Source organism: Eleginops maclovinus, chromosome 16, assembly GCF_036324505.1.
Source record: "Eleginops maclovinus isolate JMC-PN-2008 ecotype Puerto Natales chromosome 16, JC_Emac_rtc_rv5, whole genome shotgun sequence".
In the NCBI taxonomy this organism is placed as follows: Eukaryota; Metazoa; Chordata; class Actinopteri; order Perciformes; family Eleginopidae; genus Eleginops; species Eleginops maclovinus.
The window spans coordinates 23556137-23574075 of NC_086364.1; the positions used below are offsets into that span (position 1 = coordinate 23556137).

Below are 17939 nucleotides of genomic sequence, written 5' to 3' on the forward strand. Positions count from 1 at the left end.
CAATGTATAATAGCCAGGAGGTCTGCAGCGCTAATCCCTTTTGTCAGATTATAGTGTAATACCACACACACACACACACACACACACACACACACACACACACACACACACACACACACGGTGTGAAAAGGAATACCCGGTTTCGGTGTTCCAGAAATTTCCTGGCCGGCAACGTGCGCTTGTTGCTATGGCAATGGCTATGGGAAGAGGGAGAGAGAGAGAGAGAGAGAGGGATGTGAGATAAGATTGAAGGGGAGGGACGAGATAGAAGTGAAAGAAAACTCTCACACACACACACACACACACACACACACACACACACACACACACTCATGCACAGCCACCCACATTCTGCATGTGTTGAACAGCTGTAAATATTATCCAGAAACCAAAAGAAAACCTGTAGTGTGATCTCATTGGCTGCTGCAGGCCACTACTTCTCTCTCATTGGCTTACAGGCTGCAAAACACGCGTCTGATTGGCCGGTTGGAACACACACCCACTGCAGCAGGGATCACAGGAGGTGAGGTAACTGAACATGATGTTGTTATGATAAAACCACACACACACACACACACACACACACACACACACACACACACACACACACACACACACACACACACACACACACACACACTGCAGAGCATATGTCTGCTTATGTATTTATAATAGATGCTTCTAAACTGACGCTAAATGTCGACTTCAAGATGAAATGCTGCACAAAACAAATACAAAATGTAAGTCGTGATAAAGTTCCCTGTCTCATGTTGTAAGGAACAACTTGAAAAGTGAGTTCTAGTTCCAGTAAATTGCTAATATTACCAAGGTAAATCCCATTTACTTCAACTATGCTTCATTACCTAATGCATATTGCTTTGAGATAAACTGGTCAAAATTCCTGATAAAAAATCCAGATCAATCACATTTAAATTCATAAAAGTTATCAAAAAAATCTAAGCATGTCTTTATGAAGACTGTGTTTGTGGAGGTATCTTGTCAAAAACTACATTTTACAAGAAGATTGATCATAGTAACGTTCTAGTTTATCTTTGGCCGTTTCTGTTTCACTGAATCATCTTAATGCAAGTCTATGGAAGCACCTTGCAGCTCTTTTCTGGGACGGAAACAAAGAGGACATGTTGGATCAGTGTTCTGATTAAAGGTGTACAATATCTGGTCCTGGAACTTTAAATGCATGCGTTCTTTATCATGCAAACATCTCTACCCTATCCAATCCTGCCTCTCCACAAATCAAGAGGGTACAGCTGGAGCTTCTGCAGAATATTCCAGAATCTCTTCTTTCCTGTTGTCAGCTCCGGATCCTGGCCCGGTTCAACATGACTAATCACTCTCACCGGCTCGCTGCACCAAACACTGCCAGCCAGACTGATTCATGGGGCGGGAAAACACATAACCAGGAGGGGGGGCGGGGGCGTGGGCAGAGGAAACAGGAGATGTAGACAGAGAAAAGATGGAGGTATAGGTGGAGCAAAGAGAACACCGTACAGGGATGCAACGTGACTCGCTCTATCAAAATCAGAGATGGAGCGGAGATGATGTATTTTTGACGCTGACCTGGAAGTTAGTGGCTCTTTCCTTGGACAAAGAGCATTGTGTGGAAGAGCAGAGTCATACGGACAGAGAGCTGCAGACAAAAGGACAGAAAAGAGGGGATCATGTAGCCCCAGTGGCCCAATGGATAAGGCACTGGCCTCCTAAGCCAGGGATTGTGGGTTCGAGTCCCATCTGGGGGTAATCTGTTACTGACTGGCAGTATCATAACTCTGGAGAGTTCCCATAATACCGATTCCCGTTGAGCAATGTGTTGTTCTGTTAGTGATGCAAGGCTATAAAGGAACTACACACATCACCACCGCTAAGCTAATGTTGGGCTATAAAGGAACTACAGCACGGTCACATGACTTCACGTCACCACCGCTAAGCTAATGTTGGGCTATAAAGGAACTACAGCACGGTCACATGACTTCACGTCACCACCGCTAAGCTAAAGGAGGCTAATGTTGGGCTATAAAGGAACTACAGCACGGTCACATCATTTAGACACTTATAAACCGTGTTGGAAATCCAAATATACTGATGTTTTTTTGTCTGTGTACGACAGAAACACTCATTCATGCTGACTTCAGAGAAATGTGTACATTTACGCCTGAATCATACAGTACAAAAACCACCTGATGTGTAGCCCCAGTGGCCCAATGGATAAGGCACTGGCCTCCTAAGCCAGGGATTGTGGGTTCGAGTCCCATCTGGGGTAAACTGTTACTGACTGGCAGTATCAGAGCTTTGGAAAGTGGACCACTGTCTGAGTCCCTTGAGCAAGGCATGCTATAAATAAATAAAGGAACTACAGCACAGTCACATGACTTCACCTCACCACCGCTAAGCTAAAGGCGGGTAATGTTGGGCTATAAAGGAACTACAGCACGGTCACATGACTTCACGTCACCACCGCTAAGCTAAAGGAGGCTAATGTTGGGCTATAAAGGAACTACAGCACGGTCACATGACTTCACGTCACCACCGCTAAGCTAAAGGCGGCTAATGTTGGTCCTGATGACGTTCAGTTACACACTTGTTAGCTACCTCCGTTTTTTAATTCATCCAAATTTACTGACGTGTTTTAGTTTGTACGACAGAAACATTTATTCATGCAAACTGCCAAGAAATATGTACATTTACGTATGAATCGTACAGTACAAAAAGACATGATGTTAAGCCCCAGTGGCCCAATGGATAAGGCACTGGCCTCCTAAGCCAGGGATTGTGGGTTCGAGTCCCATCTGGGGTAAACTGTTACTGACTGGCGGTATCAGAACCCCGGAAAGTGGACCGCTCCCTCGAACAAGCCTCAGCACAACTAACATAAAGGTGGCTAATGTTGGGTGTGATGACGTTTAGTTGTCTCCTTTTGTTAGAAAAACACTGTTTGTTTTCACAGTGACAGGAGACGCTGATGCAGAGCAGTTACAATGCTCAAACGTTCACCATCTTGGCTTGTTAGCGTGCACATATTTTCTACTTAGCTCAGAACACAAAGCCAACAGAGTACTGTCAAGATAATGTGCTGCAGGGGCTGCGGAAAATTAAATGGATGCAGTGGAAGAAATCAACTGGATTAGATTGGAATAGCTTCAAAGTGATTAATCACCGTGTGTTGCGCGGACATAAACCTGTTCAAAGAGTCAAAATGTGAGGACTTGCCTCTTTCAGCTGGGACAAAATAACGTAAATCACAACGTTTTAGATTGAGAACTTGCTTTAAGGTTTGGCTAGTAGAGATACGGCAAGAGTTAGTGTCTAAATGAATGTAAACTAAGTTCTGGAAACAAGATTGTGTGAGTGTGTTTGTATTTCTATTGTTGTGGGGACACATATTGACACACTCACATGGAGGGGACTTGCTTTTTTCTGTGGACAAAAAGATTGTAATCAATGAAATGTCCTCTAAAGGGATGGAAACAGTCCAGTGTGGATCACATGTCTTAGCATGAGGTCTGTGGGGACTTAGCAGACAAACAGGGATGATTCAGTTTAAAGACACCGAGTTGATTTGTTTCTTATTTCCTCTCTCATTCCTTTCAAAGCTTCTAAATGTCTCAATATATTCAATATGCTCCAGTTCTCCCAGCTGCTGTAAGGACTGTGTTCAGATTGTCTGAAGTCCAAGTGATTGTCTCCAACCATCGGTCTGAACACATATTCTAGAAGAGTTCACCGTCGACACATATTTGAGTTCAAAGCTTCCTGGAAAATAAATCTGACCCAGTTCTCTGACTCTGAGAAATCAGCAGGAGAGGCGTCCTCGCCGCCAAAGAGGCTACACAAGGAAAGGCTGAAATATTTATGAGTGAGGTGAAAGGGAGGCCTTCATCGACGCCTGCTCCACATCCTGCTTCAAACCTCAGTCATTCACTACAACGGACAATAGAGTGAACATTTTGATCGGGACGGTTACATTATCCTCTTCTAGAACAACAAGAGAGCACATTTACCTCAATAATGAAACTCAAGGACGGCGATCTTTACCCTAAAAAAGCCTAATATTTTACAGAAGAGATTTCTTTTTGCCTTAAAAATGACTAAAATGATAAGTTGATCCCCTAAACATTTGGAAATGGATTTGAGAAACCAATTTACAATTTATAAGCATTGTTTTCATGCTGCTAAATGGATGATAGAGAGATGTGATCCTTCACTACTGCATGCTGGATTTCTACAATAACTGTCAGGGCGTAAAGAGCTGGTTACTCAGTTTTAAAAGCGAGTGAAGAAGGTTAATAAGAGAGGGAGTGATTCATGGAGATTCATTCAGTGTAGATGGAAAGCATCCGACCAAAGCAGATGGAGAAAATGACAAAACGGTAACTAAAAGAATCATATCTGAGGGTTTAAAGGTCTCTCTCTCTCTCTCACACACACACACACACACACACACACACACACACACACACACACACACACACACACACACACACACACACACACACACACACACACACACACACACACACACACACAGAAATAAAACCACAAATGCAAGTATTAAAGGTCAAGCCCATTCTATTGAATCTTTTGCAAATCTGCAGCTGTGTGGGCAGAACACCAAACATCTGTTCAACCACTGGATCACACACACACACACACACACACACACACACACACACACACACACACACACACACACACAAGATAGCCCAGACTGAACATCTGTCGAGGTGGACAGTCCCTTCTGGTCTGTGGTCACTGCTTCCTTTAGAGCAAGTGAATATACAAACACATGCAAACACACAATCAGACACACACACACACACACACACACACACACATGCTCTGAAAGTCGTGCAGAAATTGGTACAGCAGATGGTGATGTCACAGCACACGGTAGCAGAGCGGTATAGAATAATAGTTTCAGCAGGAAAAGGCCTAAAACAAACATTGATATTAAAAGAGTCTTAAGGATGTTTATCTTTCCAAAATCACCAGAGAAATAGTAAGGAATGGATTGAACAGTGTTATATCTGATCTTTCGTACAACGCTGTCATTGGTGCAAAAATGTGCGTAATTAGCTTGGTAGCTACGGTCAGAACAATCAGCGTCACTTCTTTCGGCTACTTTTGTGTAAAATCATTGATCAATTACTCAAATATGTCAGAATTTAGACTCTGCTAAAGAGTGGTGGCAGAAATGAGTCCTAAAACCAGGAAATAGTCAGCATTCGGCCACATTTGGTTTGTTCTCCGACATAAAATCTGTCATTTATACGTCTAAATGAGATGACCAAACATCATCATGCCCAACATTAGCCTGCTTTAGCTTAGCGGTGGTGACGTGAAGTCATGTGACCGTGCTGTAGTTCCTTTATAGCCCAACATTAGCCTCCTTTAGCTTAGCGGTGGAGACGTGAAGTCATGTGACCGTGCTGTAGTTCCTTTATAGCCCAACATTAGCCTCCTTTAGCTTAGCGGTGGTGACCTGAAGTCATGTGACCGTGCTGTAGTTCCTTTATAGCCCAACATTAGCCGCCTTTAGCTTAGCGGTGGAGACGTGAAGTCATGTGACCGTGCTGTAGTTCCTTTATAGCCCAACATTAGCCTCCTTTAGCTTAGCGGTGGGGACGTGAAGTCATGTGACCGTGCTGTAGTTCCTTTATAGCCCAACATTAGCTTCTTACTTCTGCCAATTGCATCCAATGGACCAAATCCCATTGGTTTTTTGTGGAGGGAACCAGGGAGATGCTACCTCCCGGGTCGCCCTAAAAAATACGTCATCCCTGCACCACTCTTTTGAAAACTAGCAACTAACTAAGGGAGGCAGTTTGGACTCCCATGTCTTACTCCCTTCTTCACGCTCTCACACATATCAGAGACCTGAGGGTGTGTCCCTGAACGCCACACTTTCCCAAGCCGTGAACCCAAACTGTGTCACAGCTCTGTTTTTAGCAGCAGCGTTCATTCACAAAGTCCCAGGGCGATGCTGAATGTATTCACTGTGGGAGCAGGGCGGATCGTTTCTAAAAGCTTCTCATGTCGGGCGTACAGTAGAACCTTTTTCAGACCGTGTTACTTTAAGGTAAAGGTGAAAAAAATGCATAATTTCCAGCCTTTATTAGCTGCTCAAACATTCTTTGAAAGCAGAGAGAATACACTCAATGTTATGGAATCAGGGCGTGAGCGGAAAAATCCTGCAAGGCGATGAAACACTGTGCAGCAGCTGTTGAAGAAACACACACCTTTGCAAGTCAACACACACACACACACACACACACACACACACACACACACACACACACACACACACACACACACACACACACACACACCTATATATGCATACAGCAGCTTCTGTATGTGATACATAAATCTCAAATGGCTTGGCTTCAGCTGCCCGTTGTTTCTTTTCTCTTTCCTATCTTTGAGAGAGAAAGAGAAAATTGAAACGTCGACGTTAATTAAATGTATTTTGTCAACTGATTTCATTCATTGCTTTCAAGTGAGCTAATACAGATATGTGTGTATGTGTGTGTGTGCGTGCGTGTGTGTGTGTGTGTGTGTTTGAGCGTGACAACTTTCTCAACAATCATAACACTGATAATGTAAATTCCAACCAGAGCCTGTACCTCTCTGTGCCAGGGTGAGTGTGTGTGTGTGTGTGTGTGTGTGTGTGTGTGTGTGTGTGTGTGTGTGTGTGTGTGTGTGTGTGTGTGTGTGTGTGTGTGTGTGTGTCTATGTGTGTGTCTGTGTGTGTTAATGCCACCTCTATAATCTCTGTTGATTGAGCCCAGGAGGTCCTACACTGCTGCCCTTCCTCATCTGGTGGGTGGTCTTAAATCCAGACAGAATACAACCACTAACTCCCCTCCCCCTCAAAATCCTGTCATGTGACCGTGCTGTAGTTCCTTTACAGCCCAACGTTAGCCGCCTTTAGCTTAGCGGTGGAGACGTGAAGTCATGTGACCGTGCTGTAGTTCCTTTATAGCCCAACATTAGCCTCCTTTAGCTTAGCGGTGGAGACGTGAAGTCATGTGACCGTGCTGTAGTTCCTTTATAGCCCAACATTAGCCTCCTTTAGCTTAGCGGTGGTGAGGTGAAGTCATGTGACCGTGCTGTAGTTCCTTTATAGCCCAACATTAGCCTCCTTTAGCTTAGCGGTGGTGAGGTGAAGTCATGTGACCGTGCTGTAGTTCCTTTATAGCCCAACATTAGCCTCCTTTAGCTTAGCGGTGGAGACGTGAAGTCATGTGACCGTGCTGTAGTTCCTTTATAGCCCAACATTAGCCTCCTTTAGCTTAGCGGTGGTGACGTGAAGTCATGTGACCGTGCTGTAGTTCCTTTACAGCCCAACGTTAGCCGCCTTTAGCTTAGCGGTGGAGACGTGAAGTCATGTGACCGTGCTGTAGTTCCTTTATAGCCCAACATTAGCCTCCTTTAGCTTAGCGGTGGAGACGTGAAGTCATGTGACCGTGCTGTAGTTCCTTTATAGCCCAACATTAGCCTCCTTTAGCTTAGCGGTGGTGAGGTGAAGTCATGTGACCGTGCTGTAGTTCCTTTATAGCCCAACATTAGATAGATAGAATCGGAGGATGAAACCCTCTTTATTAGTCACATACATGCACACAGCAGAGCACACACAGTGAAATTAGTCCCCTGCATTTAACCCATCCTAGTACTAGGAGCAGTGGGCAGCTATTGTGCAGCGCCCGGGGAGCAATGGGGAGAGGGGATTGGAGGTGTCCGGTGCCTTGCTCAAGGGCACCACAGCAGTGCCTAGGAGGTGAACTGGGACCTCTCCAAGTAGCAGTCCACTTTCCATATTCCAAGTCTGTTCGGGGACTTGAACCGGCGACCCTACGATTCCCAGTCCAAGCCCCTACTGACTGAGCCACTGCTAGCTTTTTACTTTAGAGATGATAAAGTGGTGTTAGTATGTGGAGATTATCCTGCTGAACTAAATGTGTAAATATAATAAACGTTGAGATTATTTTCTGCAATAATCCAAAATCCAGTGGAAAAATCGCGATGCTGCCTTCAGGATCCACCACAAGAATACGACATCCCTGTACCACTACAACAGATGTGCTGATATTCACCATTAACTCATTCCTTTCCCTTTCCTTTTGTTATTTCCTCTTTTTTCTGTTCTGTCTTTCCTTTCCTTTCCTCTTTCCTCCCCTTCCTCCCCTCTTCTGCCCTCTCCTCTGCTCTCTCATTCTCCCTGAACTCGCCACTGACCCATTAAAGTGTATGGATGTTATTTTTGGTGCAGTGCATTGTGCAGATGACTAAGTGTGTCTGTAAAAGAGAAAGAGAGAGGCTTTGCATGTGTGTGTGTGTGTGTGTGTGTGTGTGTGTGTGTGTGTGTGTGTGTGTGTGTGTGTGTGTGTGTGTGTGTGTGTGTGTGCATCAGAATAAGGTAGAAACGACTCCTTTAGTTTCTCTTTTTCTTTTATCATTTCCAGCCTTTCATCCCCCCTCCCCCTTCGAAAAATATCTCCTCTTAACGAGATCTCTTCCTCTCTGTATTTCCAACAATTCCCTCTGAGCTGAAATATCCATCCACCTCTCTCTCCATCTGTAATTTAATAGTGGAGGCCGTCAGCAGAGAGGTGAGTGATGGTGTTTTGCAGGAAAGAGCAGGCAGCCAATCCTCCAGTCTCTCAATAATACCATTTATAAAGCTGTCCTCCAGAGAAACTCAATAATCAAAGGGTCGATGAAGCATTATTCTCCTGACTTCAGTGTAAATCTGTAAGCAGCGTTTGATTGACTTGAGAGGCCTTTTCCAACTGATCTTAAATGCAGGTTTTCTGTCATTGTGCTTAACAGAGAAAACAACAGCAATCTGGAATGAAAAGATCCATATTCTGCATTTCTCCAAGGCCACACACTCTAACACACACATGCATCGTCTCTTTTACACCGCCTTGCATCTGAAGGTCCTGAAAGATCACAGTTTGCAGTGGAAAACCAGTGAAGGAAATCTGACTTCATGCAAGAAAGGCCTCGAAAAATGTATGATTTGAAGTCTCTGTGCTGATGTGCAAAGTGAAACTAATTGCATGCACAATAATAAGGCCCTTAACTGCTCTTGGAAGGTATATTAACTTCATTATCATACTTATTTGGAGAAAAGTGGTGGAGGGTTTGGTTAAGGGTTAAAGAGTAGAGGTAAATGGTATATACAATAGGTCATTGCTACAGCTACAGTGCATCTAATCCAATATTTGGAAGTATAAATGCGCACACAAAGAAATACACGTCTCTTTCACCCCATGTTCCCCTCACTGGGGCGTGTAGCTGCAGCGCTAACTGCTAACAGATATGAAGACTGCGACTGACAGCATGTGAAGCGACTGCTGCTTTGTGAATGTGCAGCGATGTGGATGCAATCATCTGCAGGCTCACACAGCAACACAGAGAGATGGGGGGGGGGGGGAGAGCGGGGGAGAGAGGGATAGCGGGGAGGTATGAGAATGGTCCAGTATAGGCATCTTAGCATTAGCAACTGTTAGCTTCAAAGAAAGAAACGGAAGCAGGCGGCGATGGAAGCGTGTCTGTCATGTCAGCAGAAATTGTGCCGCAGGTCGAATCATAATCAGTTTATTGATGTGAGACACACACACACACACACACACACATACACACACACACACACACACACACACACACACACACACACACACACACACATGGCCTTTAATGACACACCATAAACACCCATCAATACAGATTACACTGCCGCTTTGACACACAAACACTGAAACAGCCCACTAACAAACACAGACCTCAGGTCACACTCAAGGTCTGCTCCACACACACACACACACACACACACACACACACACACACACACACACACACACACACACACACACACACACACACACACACACACACACACACACACACACACACACACACACACACATACAACACACACACACACACACACCATCACACACAAGCTCGACGAGTGCCATGTGTAGAGGGAGGGGCTTTTCAGTGACAGCAAACTGATGGTGACTACAGATGGTGCCAGATGTGTGTGTGTGTGTGTGTGTGTGTGTGTGTGTGTGTGTGTGTGTGTGTGTGTGTGTGTGTGTGTGTGTGTGTGTGTGTGTGTGTGTGTGTGTGTGTGTGTGTGTGTGTGTGTGTGTGTGTGTGTGTGTGTGTACTGCAGGTGATTGTGTGCAGACTGTATGTCTGGCCTCAGAAGGAGTAAATGAGTTGCAGCAGGGCAGAGTCTTTGCCAGACCCATTGCACACACACACACACACACACACACACACACACACACACACACACACACACACACACACACACACACACACACACACACACACACACACACACAATCTCCCAATCTTACCCACACAGTCTTACTTGTAACAGAGTATATGGACAATGTAGTACTGCCACTTTTACTTAAGTATAAAATCATTTTCTACCACACACACACACACACACACACACACACACACACACACACACACACACACACACACACACACACACACACACACAGCTGTTGTGTGTTTGATGCTGGTGAGAGACAGGTGTGTGTGAACATCATCTCGGCGTTACACTGCCTGTTGTTTGTCTGAGCTCTAAGCTTCTCTCTGTCTCTGCAGAGAGAGCGGCCCCCGGTCTTCATTACGTAACATCGGTCCTGCAGACACAAACACTCCCAAGGAACCGAGGCTTCACCGAAAACATTGCAGAACAGAGCAGTACCCATGTATATACGTTAAGCTAAAGATGGATTTAAAAATGTAGGTTGCTAACAAGTGTCTAAATGAAATGAGACGACCAAATGTCATCACACCCAATGTTAGCCATGGTGACCTGAAGTCATGTGACCGTGCTGTAGTTCCTTTACAGCCCAACATTAGCCTCCTCTAGCTTAGCGGTGGTGACCTGAAGTCATGTGACCGTGCTGTAGTTCCTTTACAGCCCAACATTAGCCACCTTTAGCTTAGCGGTGGTGACGTGAAGTCATGTGACCGTGCTGTAGTTCCTTTATAGCTCAACATTAGCTTGCACTAACAGCACCTTGCTCAAAGGACTCAGACAATTAGTCCACTTTCTAAAGCTCTGATACTGCCAGTCAGTAACAGTTTACCCCAGATGGGACTCGAACCCACAATCCCTGGCTTAGGAGGCCAGTGCCTTATCCATTGGGCCACTGGGGCTGTACAGTACATCATATATGTTTAAATTGTAAAAATACTATATTGACAAGCAGATAACTATAATCAAAGTTTTAGTTAGGTATGAATATTTAAAGCAATTGGCAAGATATACTTGAAGTACTAAAAGTAAAAGTACTCAGATATATACAGAGCCTGTCTCTGATTGGCTGAAACACCAAACAGACCTGTTTCAGCCCTGTTCCAAAAGTGCTGATTCTGTGTCTGTAGCTTTAAATGCTAATGAGCTGCTGCTGGCCACGCCCCCCTGAGAGGTGATTGGCTTTAAAAAACACCATGAATAGAGATGGATCAGGACAGAAAGAGAGGGGGTCTTTGTTCCTGAGACGCTCAGAGTCTCTAAACACCGAGGGGACACATGTTTATGGATAAAAGACCTGAGGAAGAGTGTTGTGTAATAAATGTAGAGGAGCAGAAGACTAAACATGAATTTAATTGACGTCCCTCAACATTGCATTTACAGTACGTGACAGGGTTTCCGTTAACCGGTAATTACCGGTTTTTAGCTGGTAAAATGTATAATAAACCGGTAAATTCAAACACTTAGATAATGTAGGCTATCCCCAGACATTTGTGTTTTGGCTGCTACAGTACTGGCGCTGCGTCATGACATCACCGTTTACTTTGCTGAATTGACGCTGCTTGGCATCACAACGCTGTTATGAAAGTTTGTCTGGAATAAAACGGGTGATAGCAGCCGAAGCCAATTTGACTACCTTGACTACCTGTTGCTATCTTATTGTGGCATAGACAACTGTGGTGTATTTCATATGGGGTGATGTACAGAGGTCGATACTCTCTGGGGAAAAAGGTTGGGTAAGAGGAACATGGGAAAAGAACAAACATCTGACATATGTCAGGGGGCCCTATGGATGGACCTATGTCCCCTTGGGGTGGCACACATTGTAAATGATTACCTCAGGTGAGCACACACACACTTTGGATGTACACGTATTTTCTCCTATAAAGTGTATGCCCAAAGACAGTTCAGGGGACTTCCACAATTGGCTCTGGGAACCCCGCATCGCCCGTGTTGGTGTCTGATACTATGCTGTTGTAATAAACCTTATTATATACAAGCTGGTGTCTCCGGAGACTTCTTCATCATCTTCACAAACATCGCTACAAGATATACTTCACAACAACAACAACAACAACAACAACAACAGCGGCATATTTTATCCAGAGATTAGCCTCTAGCCTTCGGGGGGCTGGGAATAAAACTTGTTAGTTGTAGTTGCTTTTGTAACATCTGTTATTGAAACATGAACGGTAAGTTTCGAATTTGTCCGGTCAAATAAAGTATGTCTGGACACTTGGTGCGTGAGTAAATGTACTTCCCACCATTGTGCCGCCTGGAGGTTTATTTTGTGCAGTGCTCTTGTACATGGTGTACTCTGTTTTGGGCACTATCTGAAAATGCTGGACCCATCCACTTCTGCTTTTACTCCGGGCCCGTCTCTCTGCTCTGCACCGGTCTGCAGAGTCTCTTTAATCCGAAGGGTTTCCTGTAAAGGCTCGACTGCACCCCGCTGCTTCTTACAAACTGCTGTAAGGCTACGAGGTGTTTCCCTGCAGGGTGAGGCTTACAGAGCAGAGCAGAGCACGAGTTAGCTTATTGTGAAACAGGGCTGCAACAGTAACAGTATATGGACTAATACAAAATTCAATTTGCAGTAAGCGCAACTTATGTGTAAATATCAGTCAAAATAATTACAATGACTGTAATTTAGGGGGCTTTTTCCTTGAGTCTCACTATACATGTTTGTCTTTTTGATATTTCTATAATTTTGGGTGTGTAATTACATATAACATACATTTTTGGCAAGGGAGTTAGTTTAAGTAATACATTTTATTTTGATTTAGAGAGTGCTTTTTGGAAGTATTCAAAGACACTTTGTGCCCTAAAGTTTAATTAGTTTAATTTTAAAGGTTTATAATAAACTATGTTGGCAAAATATAAATAAAGGAAGGGAAAATGTCCCCATTAAAACCCACTAAAACAACAAATTGTAATACCACTGCTTTTTAAAATACATCATGCATTGCATTTTATATTAGATATTCTTAAAAATATTGCAATCATTTTTATTTTCACAAATCCTGCGAGCCTGAAGTCAAAATAAATTGCTTTCTTTACATGCATGTTCTCCCTTCACCCAGAAATGCATGTAAGCAAAAACGATCAATATCCTAGTCATAAAATCCATAATCTCCTACAGATCAGGAGGGATTCATTCATCTTCGGTAGATATGTTTCCAGCCTTAACCCTCTCCTGAGGAATCCACCTGAGCAGGGCCGGCCCGAGGCATAAGCGAACTAAGCGGCTGTTTGGGGCCACCTGGCCACCAGGGGGCTTAGGGCCCCCTAATGGCTCGGGCCGGCACTGCACCTGAGTTTGAACATCAAAGATTCAATTAAAGGTCCGACAGTTGTCGCAGAGGTCTGACTATCCAGGATAACTGACAACATCTGTGTGTGTGTGTGTGTGTGTGTGTGTGTGTGTGTGTGTGTGTGTGTGTGTGTGTGTGTGTGTGTGTGTGTGTGTGTGTGTGTGTGTGTGTCTGTCCAGAACATTATGTCATCAACACCCTCTGTTGTGATTGGTCAACCGCTAAGAGATGTCCCGTCCCTTAGCCTGTATTAGAGCGCTAGCCAACAACAGTGTCACAGAGTGATGTCACTATGTCCCTGAAGTAACCAAAGGAGTCCAATGGAGGACTCAAGCAGGGGTGAATTTTAGCCTCTGCAGACCATTTACATCCACTAAAACCCATATAACACACCACAGGAGAGGGAACACCACAAAAAGCTGTGGTTTTATTACTTTTACTGAAGTAATTCATGACATTTATAAGAGAAAAGCTCAGTGTCTTTGCTTTAACGAACAATATGTACATTAATGGCATTTGGGTTAATTGGTGGCATCCATTGCACTCCGAATTCCTTGATTTATCAGCAGAAACATTATAAGCAGGGGTCTTCACCTCCCCAAAACAAACAGACAAGTTAATTACCACCAGAATAAAGCAGCTTCACTGATGTTTGCTGCGCTAATACTTCTAATTATTGAATATCCAAGAACTCAGGAGTTTTTGTTCTGGAGCTGAATCATCCAGAGAGGTCTCCTCCTCTCTCAAACAAACACACCAGGTGATTAAAACCGCTAAAACAAGCTAAATAAAGCAGTTTCATATTAAAAATCTGTGTTGTTCCAAGGCTGTTTGGCTCACGCTAACATTAGCTTGGATTAAACCTGGATAGAAAGTACATGTATGACAACACTGACTGAAAGAGGATCTGAGGCTATCACAGGAGGTCAAATGAAACTCACGGTTACTTTGATTAAAATAACGGATTTCTCTTCTTTTAAAACGGTTGCTAACATTTCCTATAATGTAAGAACCAAACTCAACAATATATATATCATAGATCCAGACATTTCAATGGTAAATGTTATCCTTTATCTGTTTAATCTGCAGTGATTCCTGCAGCCGTCTGCTGAAGAGCCGGTGATTCCTCAGAGTCTCTGCAGCTCTGTGTTTGCCCACACAGTAGAGTGGGCTGTGGAGGAGAAGCTCTGTTGGGCTGTAGAGCGACATCACTGCAGAGAATAAAGACAAGTGATACGCACAGAGAGCTGCAGACAATAGGACAGAAAAGAGGGGATCATGTAGCCCCAGTGGCCCAATGGATAAGGCACTGGCCTCCTAAGCCAGGGATTGTGGGTTCGAGTCCCATCTGGGGTAACCTGTTACTGACTGGCAGTATCAGAGCTTTGGAACTTTGAGCAAGGTGCCTCTCAATTACTGTTTGTGTCAGTAAGTGTAAATAACACTTCACCACCGCTAAACTAATGTTGGGCTTTAAAGGAACTACAGCACGGTCACATGACTTCACGTCACCACCGCTAAGCTAAGGAGGCTAATGTTGGGCTATAAAGGAACTACAGCACGGTCGCATGACTTCACGTCTCCACCGCTAAGCTAAAGGAGGCTAATGTTGGGCTATAAAGGAACTACAGCACGGTCGCATGACTTCACGTCACCACCGCTAAGCTAAAGGAGGCTAATGTTGGGCTATAAAGGAACTACAGCACGGTCACATGACTTCACGTCACAATCTAATGACATTTAGTCGTCTCATTTAGACACTTGTTAGCAACCTCCGTTTCTAAATCCACCAGTGTTTACTGACGTATTTTATGTTGTAGAACAAGACGTTAAAATCTCTTTAGCTTGTGTTAACCTCATACTTCATGTCAGGCTAACAACCAAAAACACATTCAGAAAACCATTGACCTCCAGACCAGGGGATAGGAAGTGCTTCACATACAAGGTTTGACCACCCATCCGAACCCCAGTACATCTGTGTTTGTCATTGAACCTGAACGAGGACACTGGCATCATCTCTCATCATCATGAGACAGGGTCACACACATCCAAAAACACACCCTTCCTCTCGCTCTCTCCCTCTCTCCTCTCTCTCTCTCTCTCTCTCTCTCTCTCTCTCTCTCTCTCTCTCTCTCTCTCTGCTGCAGTGCACACAAACCAGGGTCTGTCAGTCTCCAATCACACCGCTAATCATCTCTGATACACCCCGATGCATGCCACCACTCCTCAATCACACACACATACATGCGCACACACCATCATCATAGGGTGTGGATTGGAGCTAGCAATGGTGTGTGTGTGTGAAATATCCATGAGTGTGTAGATGCAAAAGAATAAATGGTGATGGGCTTGTTTTCCAGTCAGGTTATATCACCTTTATCCAAAGAGACGTGTGCATTAAGCCATTAAGATACTCTCCAGGACAGTAAGGATCCTGCAGGTGCATCACGATCAATAATCCAACATGCATTCACACAGAAGCAGAGGCTGCCTCACACCTGCTCACACCCACACACACACACACACACACACACACACACACACACACACACACACACACACACACACACATATCATCATCATCATCATCATCATCATAAGGTGTAATTGGAGACAGCAAATGTGTTCTGTGTGAGAAATATCCTTCAATGAGTGTGTTATAACTGCAGAGGAACAAACAACACGAATCCTCCAACATGAACATATGAGAAACGATATACATGCAAATACAATAGAGACCAAGTACAGGAGTCTATATACATGCAAATACAACCAGATAAACAATATACTGCAGCTGCTGTGCATAGGACAATAAAGACTTTGAATCTTTGAAAACCTTGCAAATTTCTCCAGCACTATTTCATTTCTACTGTTTCCTCTTCACTTTGTCTATTGTGTTTTATTTGCTTTATTGTCCTATGTTGCACTGTTGGATGACTTATGGAGGCAATATCTACACTGATGCTGTGCATGTGACAATAAAGCTTTTGAATCTTTGTACTGGATTCGGTATCTCTGCAGCAAGGGCCTGGGATCGAACCAGCGACCTTATGTCTGATTGACGGTTCACCATCAAATCAAATTAATAATGCCTTACTTGCTTTCCCTGGCCGGGGCCTCTGCAGCAGCTTCTGCACGGTGAGCAGGTCCTCGGTCTTCACCGCCTGCAGCAGCTCCTGGTCCTTCCCCATCTCTGAGAGGCTTTACTCCCGCAGCATCCTCCGTCACACAGCGGCACTTCAGCCCAGCCTTCCCAGCCGAGGGTGCGTCTAACGCGGCTATAAAAACAGCCTCCTGCCCCCCTCCCTGGTTCTCTTTTCTGTGAGATGAAACAGCTCTGGAGCACTGGGGGTGGGAGAGAGGATAGACTGAGGTGGGGGGGATGCTCTCGGGTTCCCCCCGCTTAGTGCACGGTGGACTGGGGGGGTGGTGAGGTTGCGCTCCAGATTCCGGTGCGTAATTGTTTCTCGGTTCCGCGTAAAACCACCGTCTCTAAAACAACGATTAACGGAGGCAGGCAGGAGACGGTTACCGGAGGAGGGGGAGGCACGTCACACGGACTAGTAGACACTGCGCGTGGTTGATTGTGCGTGCAGAAATCGGGTGCGCGCGGTGTGCGTTTCCTCCTGCAGCCATCCCTCCGCGTGCGACTCGGGCTCTGGATTCGGTAACGGTTTTTTTTTTCTCTACGCGTATGGGGGGGGGGGTAGCGTGCATGCGCCGCGCGCTCCACAGCTGGCTCGCGCTAAACGGCTCGTGCTGCAACTTGGGGGCGGAACAGGAGCTCGAGGCTCTCCCGCCCCATCTTTGATCTCGCCGCTCCCTCTACTGCTGCAGAGAAATGCACAGAATAATACATGTGTTTATTATCTTAATATTAAATGCATTTAGATTTATTAGGTAATATTAACTTCAACTGCATCATGGAATTACTTGATTTCAGAGTGAGATGTAATTCAGGTAAAAAGTAGATTTAAATTCAAGATTCAAAGCTTGATCAATATCTGCACAGTACAGTACAGTACAGTACAGTACAGTACAGTACAGTACAGTACAGTACAGTACAGTACAGTACAGTACAGTACAGTACAGTACAGTACAGTGTAGGGCACATCTTAAATCAGGCTCCTCAAACAATCCAATATAAATATATGTGACACAAAAAAGCAATGTTTCAGTAGCACACACACTTATCCTTGTTCCCAGTCTTTAAGATAAGCTAAGTAGCTGCTAGCTTATAGTCACAGATATGAGAGGAATAACTCTCAACCAGAAGGCCATTGAGAGTATTTCCCAAAATGTCAAACCTTTCC

At 44.6% G+C, this 17939-nt stretch overlaps 1 protein-coding gene and 5 non-coding genes across 6 annotated transcripts in view; 4 read left to right on the top strand and 2 right to left on the bottom strand.

Moving 5' to 3' along the window:
* Window positions 1-16960, bottom strand: part of caskin1 (CASK interacting protein 1) — an 84512-nt gene extending 67552 nt beyond the window's left edge. The window contains exon 1 of the mRNA XM_063904820.1: window positions 16724-16960. Coding sequence (XP_063760890.1) covers window positions 16724-16817 — 94 coding nt within the window. The 5' untranslated portion in view covers window positions 16818-16960. The remainder of the gene's footprint in view (window positions 1-16723) is intronic.
* trnar-ccu (transfer RNA arginine (anticodon CCU)) lies at window positions 1685-1758 on the top strand. Its single transcript has one exon. It is a non-coding gene; the product is annotated as a tRNA-Arg (tRNA).
* trnar-ccu (transfer RNA arginine (anticodon CCU)) lies at window positions 2206-2278 on the top strand. Its single transcript has one exon. It is a non-coding gene; the product is annotated as a tRNA-Arg (tRNA).
* On the top strand, window positions 2740-2812 carry trnar-ccu (transfer RNA arginine (anticodon CCU)). The gene has a single exon. It is a non-coding gene; the product is annotated as a tRNA-Arg (tRNA).
* Window positions 11142-11214, bottom strand: trnar-ccu (transfer RNA arginine (anticodon CCU)). Its single transcript has one exon. It is a non-coding gene; the product is annotated as a tRNA-Arg (tRNA).
* trnar-ccu (transfer RNA arginine (anticodon CCU)) lies at window positions 14910-14982 on the top strand. The gene has a single exon. It is a non-coding gene; the product is annotated as a tRNA-Arg (tRNA).
* Window positions 16961-17939: the final 979 nt, after the last annotated feature.